The sequence below is a fragment of the Monodelphis domestica genome, chromosome 7 (assembly GCF_027887165.1).
Source record: "Monodelphis domestica isolate mMonDom1 chromosome 7, mMonDom1.pri, whole genome shotgun sequence".
Taxonomy (NCBI): Eukaryota; Metazoa; Chordata; class Mammalia; order Didelphimorphia; family Didelphidae; genus Monodelphis; species Monodelphis domestica.
The window spans coordinates 184312392-184321516 of NC_077233.1; the positions used below are offsets into that span (position 1 = coordinate 184312392).

General features: G+C 48.4%; 1 protein-coding gene across 2 annotated transcripts in view; it reads left to right on the forward strand.

Annotated features, from left to right (window-relative positions):
* Positions 1-2806: 2806 nt before the first annotated feature.
* SNN (stannin) overlaps positions 2807-9125 on the forward strand; it is a 24086-nt gene continuing 17767 nt past the window's right edge. Inside the window, exon 1 of one of the 2 annotated variants that reach the window (XM_056806154.1) lies at positions 2807-3355. In XM_056806154.1, coding sequence (XP_056662132.1) covers positions 2830-3355 — 526 coding nt within the window. In that variant the 5' untranslated portion in view covers positions 2807-2829. The remainder of the gene's footprint in view (positions 3356-9125) is intronic. The other variant, XM_007498637.3, reaches the window with a different exon arrangement.

Below are 9125 nucleotides of genomic sequence, written 5' to 3' on the forward strand. Positions count from 1 at the left end.
CTTAGAATTGTAACCAAGACAGGAAGTAAGGGTTTAAAAAAAATAAAAGAAAATGTTCTTACTGCTCTTTTTCCACCCCTAACATCGCTGTCTTTTTCCTGTAACTCCACTTTGCCCATAAAATCCTCCCTTACGACAAAATACAGTTAAACAAAATACGTCAGCACACATTTATTTTGTAAGAGGAGATAATGATGGGGGTAGCAGAGATGGAAGGGATCCTGGGTTCAAACCTGGTCTCAGATACTTCAGCTACGTCACCCTCTGCAAGTTACACCACTCTTCTGCTTGGAAAGGATACTTAGTATTCATTCCAAGATGAAAGGGAAGAGTTTTTAATTTAAAAAACACAATAAGAGATCATTCAATTATATTCTTACAGTAGAAAGGAAGCCCAGAGGATCCAGGTTCAAAACTTATCTCTGTCACCTGTGTGACCTTGAGCAAGTCACCACTTCTCTAGATCTGTTTGCTTATCTGTAAGACAAGGGAGTTAGACTAAATGGCTTCAAAGTTCCCTTTTAAATCTCTGATCCTACCTATTTCTAAAAAGTTTATTTATTTAATTAACTAATTAAGAATATTTTTCCATGGTTACATGAATCATGTTCTTTCCCTCCCCTCCACCCACCCCCCTCCTGTAGCCAAAGAGCAATTCCACTGGGTTTTACATGTGTCATTGCTGATCCTACTCTACTGCAAATATGAAATAGTTTCTGAACAATGATACATATATAACCCAGTGGAATTGCTTGTCATCTCCATTAGAGGGGAGATCATGAATCATGTAGCCATGGAAAAATATTCTAAAGAAATTAATAAAATTTTAAAATAAATACAATTTTTTTTTGTGAAAATAAAGTATAATAAATCTGATTCAGGCATTGGTCCTGACTGAAAAGGTATGCCACATTCTGCTCCCTCCTCTCTAACAAGAGGCATATTTGCCTGTCAGTCCCCTGAAGTCATAAATCATCCAGGATTTGATCAGAGCCCTTTTCATGTTGTTACCCCTCAAAAGCAATTTCTTTCAGAAGATACCAGGGACTTGGAGACTCCTACCTCGGCGGCCCTCTGGGTGATAGGAGGTGTTCAGCTCTCAGGCACCTCCCATAAGAGAGTCTCCCCTTTCCAATAACCTTTCTTCACTCTCTCCCTTCCGCCTTAGTTCTGAGATATTTAAAGCCCACAGGCCCCAGACTTCCTTCTCCCCTCTGTCAGGGAACTCGAGGAACTCTTCAGCTCCTCTATATGCTTTGCAATCCCTCAGCCTCAGGGGCTTCTCTCCTATTTCCTCAGAAGTTGGGCTGCGAGGGTTTCCTTCTCAGACTGGGCAGAAGGAGGGTCTGGAGTCCCAGACCCTTGAAAGATATCCCTCTATAGCTGGTTTAGATACACTATGAGGATGCTGGTTTTCAGGACTCTGACTAGAATCCAGACTAAATTGATACTCTCCAAACAAAGGGAACAATCCTCCAACCTCCTAAGAATGTCTTCCCTCCTTCTCTGACCTCCCTTCTTTTCCACCACCCCTGATGAAATACATTAGAGCTAACCTCAGTATTCTATCACCATCGAAGGCCTCATTTAACACCTATTCATTCTTGTTCAGTGCTTTTCCAAACAAACCGTGCCCAACTCTTCATGACCCCATTTAGGATTTTCTTGGCAAAGATCTGGCAGGGATCTGCCATTTCCCTCTCCAGTTTATTTTACAGAGGAGGAAAACTAAGGCAAACAAGGTAAAGTGACTTGTTCAGGGTCACACAGCTAGTAAATAAATGTCTGGGGCCAGATTTGAACTTGGGAAGAGGAGAGTCTTCCAGACTCTAGGCCCAGCACTCTATCTACTGTGCAGCCTAAACTCTCCTAACTGCCCTCAAAAGGGGAGGTACCTGGCTCTCTGAAAAGCAGTGTTTCTCTTCTTTCCTGGGTCCCACTAACCAGTTGGTATGAAGAAACTGCTCCTAAGGAGTCCCTTCTCCCTTTTTTTATGCATATAATACTCACCTCTCCCAATCCATGGGAGAGAGAATGAGAATCAGTCATTCAGAAGCTGAAAGCTTGGTGGAAAGAGGTCCAAGCAGTCTGTAAATCTCTCACATGACAATCCTCCAGGGAAGAACAAAGGATGATACCATTGCCTGGCTGGCACTGTAGACCATAAAGGTTGAGTCACAGGGATTTATAGAAAGCCAAAGCAAGAAGGAGCCTTTGAGAGCATTCACTCCAGCATCCTCATTCCCAGGGAAGATAAGTGACTTGTCCAAGGTCATGCCCTGAGCTAGCTGCAGACCTGAGGTGAGCATTACTTGAAACAAATTTTGCAGAAAGGAGTGTCAGGGGAATTTGGGGCCTTTTGACTATAAAGTTTCACCAGATTATTCTATAATCAGGCTAATTAGGCTCTGACCGCTCCTCACGGTCATAAATTCTGAGTACCTCTCCCTCTACATGTCATCGGCCTCCTGTCTCCCCGCTACCCGGCGGGGACGTCGGTGATGTTGGGTTTCTGTCCCTCTATTCCCCACTAAGACGTGCTGAGGACTGTGGAGGTGAGAACCTGAGGGAAAACCCCCTTGAGGAAGGGGACGGGGTGGATCTATATTATTCACCTTAGAGGCCTGGGGACGGGGAGCTTTTGGCTGGGATCTCAAAGCAAACAGTTCCGTCTGTCTTTCTGCCTTGAGGTCCGGAGGGTCCCTCCAACCTCCCCATTATTTGTTTGTCTGCATAGATATATACAAACCGTCAGTTCTTAGCGTAAGTGTATGTGTATGCTAACCACCTGATAATCAGCCACGCCTCCCCTTGCCCGGGACCAATGAAATGTCCAATTCCGTCCTTTGTCCCTCCTTCTCAGCGTGCCCCCTCCTTCTAGCAACACCCCCCCTCCTCCTCTTCTTCCCCAGAAATTCTTTACTCTATTGTTCCTCCAGCCCCAGCCCCTCCGAGCTCCCGAGCTCCCCCAGCCTCAGCCCCAGCTTCTCCCTCCTCTCCCAGCTCCACCTCCCGCCCCCAGCTCCAACGCTCCAACTCTGGTGTTCAGACCCCATCTCTCCCGGAGCCCATGTGACTGGCTCACCCCGTATCGCCATCCCCGCCGAGCTTCTCTCGCGGTCGGTCACAGGCACTGGGCTCCCATTGGCAGACGCGCCAGCCCCTCCCCGCCCCTCCCCCCTCTATAAGGCGGCGCTGGGCGGCTTCACCGCCGCAGAGCAGTTGTCGGGGCTGCTTTGTCCCTCCTTTCTCACCCCCCGCCCAGCCCCCCGCCCCTCCCGGGATGGTGCACGACTGGGATTGAGCCACCCGGGCGGAGGTAGCACTAAGGTGGCCGCGTCTAAGCAGCGCCATGGTGAGCGCATCGCACAAGAGACTGGGGACGGCGGGGGGCTCCGGCAGCTGTCCCATGGAGCGCACGGTGGCGGGGACCGGAGGGGGAGTGGTGGCAGGGCACGGCGTTGGAGGGGGAGGGGGTGAAGGGCAGCTTGGAAGAATCGCGCGCGCACTAACCAGGTGGACTGGGGAGGCGAGGAACCGTGCATAATGACGAGCTTGAGCTGGGGTGTGGGGGCAGCGGGGCACCTTCGGACTTGGGTGCTGCGACGCGTAATGCCGGGGTGGGAGCGCGTAGTTTTCCTGAGGCTGGTGCAAGGGTGGGTGGGTGTGGGGAGGGGGCGCTCACAGCGCTAGAAGCGATCTCGGCGGGTGGCTGGGTGGGCTTCTTTGTTTCTGCGGCCCCGGGCCCAGCTGCAGAGAGATCGGGACAAAGGAAGCGGCGGCGACGGGGAGGAGGGAGCTGCGACGCCGCTGTCTGCAAAGCGGGCTCTAGGGGGCTAGGGGCTGCGCGGAATGGGGGTGGGGTCTTCTCCACTGGTCTGAGTCCCCGGGCTGATTTCCTATTCTATCTCCCCCCCTGGGGTGGAGCAAAATAACCGGCTGGACCAGGTCACTGAACCCATCCCCAGGCTCTCTTCTCTTTTCGGAGACTTCCCCGAAGCTCCTCCGCCCTCCTTTCTCCAGAGCGCCCGCGGTTCGGGTTCTGCGTTCCCTAGGAGTGGAGATGCCCCCTTCCTGCGGAGGCAGCGCTCCCCCTGGAAACGCGCCTTTCTTTTGGCTCCCAATGCGAGTGCTTCCACTGCGCTCAGCCCTCCTCTCTCTCTCTCGGCTTAATGGGACACTTTGAAAATTCCCCAAAACGCCTCGGGAGGAAGGGAGAGGCGGCTTTGCCACAGAAACCAGTTGTCCACTGACTAAGAAGAGCTGGCTCTTGAGCACTGAATTGGAGTGTGTGGTTGTTTCTATTAGGTGAGCTCAAGAGAGAGTCTAGGTGAAGCTCGCAGCTACTTGCTGGTTGGAGAGTAGGAAGTGGGTGCCGACGTGCTCTTCCCTGGTTTGGAACCAGGAGAGTGTTTCCGAGTCTGATTTGCACTAGAGTCTCAGAAAACTTCCTTTAGGGCCAGGTTCCTTCTCTCGAATTCCTTCTTATATGTGCTGAAGTGTCTGGCGTGGGAAGTCTCCGGTTACGTTTTAGGGATGGAGCCGAGCTGATTTGAAAGAGAAAGTTTGAAGGTGTTTGCTAGAGCTTAAACTAAGCCACTTGGCTTCCATACTTAGGGGAAATTTTTTTTTGAAGGTGTGGGGTCGGGGGAGTCTAGACCTTTGATTTCACCTCCTTTCCTGGCGTGGAAATTTCTACCCATGAAGCAGATTGGCCTCAACTTTAAGTGACTTGATCTCGGTCGCGCTGCCAGTGTCTCACCGGCTGAACTTGAACCCATGCCGTCCCGACTCCTGCACCAGCTCTCCATCTTCTTGTCTTGTCTTCTTGCTTGTTGTCTCCAAGGTTATGAATACCGAATAATAAGGTTTTTAAGAGGAAAAATAAAGATGAGGGTGCTTTGTTTAGGTCAGTAATGCCAAATGCCCTCTGGATGTTCAGTTTGGCTAGGTGACAGTTCTTTCCTGCTATAGTTACAGATTTAAGTAAATGAGGAGGCAAAGGGGGAAAATAAGAAGGAGGGAAGGTGACATGGTTGAGAATCTGTACATAACTTTTCCTATGCAGTTTTATATTACTTACTGGGTGGATTTTCCAAGGGAAAACGATCCATAGCTTCTGTCTCTACACCCCCTACTGCCTTCAGTCTGTGCATTCAAAAAATGCAAAGAATCTAGAGGTAAATGGGATCTGAATTTTGGAATGTGCTAAAATTTACCCATAATTCCTGATTATGCACCATAAAAATCTGCTCCTGTTTCTCCTCCCCCATCCCCCCAACGTGGATAAATGAGGGTCATACATAGGCGAACCAGCCCAAATGGATCTCTCCAAGGGACCGCCCCATGGCTGGGGCTGAAACTGCCCCTTCTCAGCCCTTGCTGCAAGTCTGTATCCTGTCAGTGGGGGCTGAGGGCAGTTCAGTGGAAACTCCCAGGACGGAGAGCTCGTTTTGTAGAACTTAGCCCCGGTTAGCCTTCTGGAACCCTCCTGGGATTAATCCTAATGAACTAGCACCAAGAGGAAGGGAGGAACAAACTGCCAGGAAGGATAATGAGGAGGAAGGTTGGTGCATCTGGTGTGAATTGCAAACTCACCGCTGCGCAGCTTGCCCGTCCATCCCCAAGATTGTTCCCCGGGGCCTTTGGCAGGGACTAGCCCTGTGCACTGAAAGGGAGGGACCCTGTGATTTTTCTAGGTGTTGGGCTCCTCTCCCTTCTCCCCAATATTTTTCTCATTGGCCTTCGGTCACCCCTTTCCTGTAGATAAAGCTGTTTTGTCTCTCGGAGCCCCCCACGAAATGCAAATGTGCTTCACAGCCAGGGATCAGCTTCCTAGCACAATCCATTCCCGTTCTACGGAGCTTGGAAGGAGGAAGGAGGAAGCACTTGAGTGCTTGTGGCCCTGAGCCTTGGGATTCTTTTGCTTTGCTGTTCTTTGGGGATGGCCATAGTGGGGAGGCTGGGAGGCTAAGTGTGAAGGCTTTCTTTGCTTCCCTGCCTCACTCTGACTTGCATAACTCCCACTTTCCCCCCCACCCCTTTGGGAGTAGCTGTGGCTCCTCTGGAGAATTTCCTACCGCATTCCATGCTTGAATAGATAAAGCACTTTACGGTAGTTTTCAATAAAGGCTGTCCTTCACTACAGTCCTGCCAGGTGGAAGTCTATATTTTTCCATTGTTGCTGGCCCTTTCCCAGGGAACATGGGAGGTCTGACCCTGGCCCCCGTGATGGATGTGGCCAGACATGTCAGGCGGCCTTCTCCGTCTCCTGTTCCAGTTGACTTAATACATTTAGAGATGCTCAGATAAGTCCGTAGCTCCTTCTCCCATTAAGAAAAAGGAAGTGGGGCCGAATAGGGTAGAGAAAAGGAATTTTGAACTCGGTGCCAGTGAGCTTGACTTTGAATCCTGACACCATTCAAGAATAGATTGTGCCGGAGAGGGGAGGATGAGGCCATCCCAAAGAGCCAGCCTGGCTTGATGCAGAAAAGGCCATGCCAATGTTTTAACAGGAAATCTACCCAACTGGCCCATCAGGGGAATACTGGAAATAGTGTCTACAGATCTTATTTTCTTGGATATATATATATACATATATATATATTTTTTAATTACCTTCATTTCTGAGCCTGAGCAGTGGCTCACAGTGGATAGAGTGTCAGGCCTGGAATTAGGTAGATTCATCTTCCTGGGTTCAAATCTGGTCTCAAGGACTTACCAGCTGTGTAGCCCTGGGCAGGTGACTTAACCCAGTTTGCCTCAGTTTCCTCATCTGTAAAATGAGCTAGAGAAGCAAAATGGCAGACCACTCCAGTATTTTTGTAACGAAAACTCCAATTGGGTCATGAAGAGTTAAAACATCACTGAAATGACTCAACAACATTTCTGAGCCTTCCTTTTAATATATAATATATATTATATTATTTATTAATTATTAATCAACTAAATAATTAATTAATATAATTAATTATTAATTAATATAATAATAAAAAGGTGGGGCATTGCAAAACCAGTGAATATCAACTATTTGAAAATGTATAAAATATTTCATGCCTATAGCTCCTTCCTTTTTCAGAGAAGGGATTTACCTAGATTGTCAAATGCTTTGTTTGAAGGAGAAAAAAGACTGATGCTTTTTTGGTGGAAAAATCATTAAAAGTCATCAAACAAAGGTTGAATTACTATTTGGTGGTTATTATATATTTTTTCAAAGTACCAGCTCCTGGTCTTATTTATTAGTTCAATAGTTATTAATTATGAATTAATTATTAAATCAATAGTTCTTTTGTTTTCATTTTTATTAATTTCTCCTTTGGTTTTTATGATTTCCAATTTGTTTTTTATTGGGGGATTTTTAATTTAGGTGGTTATTATAAAAGAATTTTTTACACTTATAACTTGGACTATTCAGCTGAAATTTAGTGATGCTCCATCTGCCCCCCCCCCCCCCCCCCATCCTATCTGGTTTTGCCCGGGCTTCTATGAACCCTTTGGGAAGAGGAAGACTCAAGAAGTGAGTCTGTCAGTCAATCAATTAGCATTTTTTAAGTGTCTGCTATGTGCCTGGCCTTGCCCTCAAGGAGCACACAATCTCATATTCCAAAAAGAAAGATAGCCTTTTGGATAGTGGGAAAGGAGGGACATTTTTTTCCAAAATGACTATATTTGAAACAAGAGTTTCTCGTCCTTGCCCTGGGTTTCTTAACCCAAATACTTGCAGGAAGGTAGAAAGAGCGATTCTGGAATAAGAGAATGTTCCTTCCAATCTCACCTGGGACACGGGGCCATTTTGGGCCAGCTGCTTAAGTTCCTGGGCCTCAGTTTCCTTATCTGTAAAGTGGTCTTTGGAGCCGTTGGTGCTGGACCTGGTACAGTCTTTTGGGCTCTCTTCCACTCCACTGCATCAACTATCTTCTTCCAAAGGAGCAGGACCCTTGGGGGAGATTGATGAGTGTAAGAAAGCGGCCCCCAAGCTCCCTCTCTGCCCCTCTGCTGGAACAGTGTCCCAGGGTGTGGGTTCCAGTCCTGAGCCTGGGTTGGCAGTGGGACTCTGCCTTCCTTGAGGAGGGAGAAGCCTGAGCTCTGAAGACAGGCTGCAAATGGTGCCTAAAGGCTGACCTTTGATCGCACCCGCTTTGTGGGGATGAGTTTTTAAATTCTCAAACCCCGTAGGCTTAGTGAAGTGCCTCGGATCCTGGGACAAGCAGGACAGCTGGGTGGCACAGTGGATAGAGGGCCAGCCTTGAGGCTGTTCCTAGCTGTGGGGCCCTGTTTGCCTCGGTTTCCTCATCTGTAAAGTGGGCTGGAGAAGGAAACGCAGTCTCTTGGCCCAGAAAGCCCCAAATGGGGACAAGCCTGAAATGACTGAATAACAACAATCGTGCTAAGCTCTAGGGAATACAAAGAAAGAGGTTCCTGTCCTGAAGGATGGGGGTGGGGCAGGAAAGAAGACAACATGCAAGTAACTCAGATGGTACAAGTTTTCATCTTTTAAATGGGTGCAATTGTGTTCCTTTCCTTTGCAACTCACCAAGATAAATTTCTGGGTAGGAGAGGGGCATCAAATTTCAGTTGAAAAAAAACAACAAAACTAAGGAGCAGCTGGGTGACTCAGTGCTTGGAGAGGCAGGCCTAGAGATGGGAGGTCCTGGGTTCACATCCCAGCCACTTCCTAACTGTGTGACCCTGGGCAAATCACTTCACCCCATTGCCTAAAAGAAAAGCCCTTACTGCTCTTCTGCCTTGGAACCCATACACAGTATTGATGCTAAGATAGGAGGCACGGGCTAAAAGAGAAAACCTTGAGTTAGCTACCCTGGCCTTCTGACCTCCCGCTGGCCTCTTCTGCACTTCCCTCTCCCCTCCCCCCAGGGCATTTATTTGAAGGGTCAGGCTTTTTCCGAGGTTCCTCTCTCTCCCTCTCCCTCTCTCCCTCTCTCTCTCTCTCTCTCTGTCTCTCTCTGTCTGTCTCTCTCTCTCTCTGTCCTCTCTCTCTCTCCCTCTCTCTCTCGTTCTCTCTCTCTGTCTGTCTCTCTTCCTCTCTCTCTCTGTCTCTCCCTCTCTTTCTCTCTTTCTCTCTCCCTCTCTCTCTCTTTCTCTCTCTCTATCTGTCTCTCTTCCTC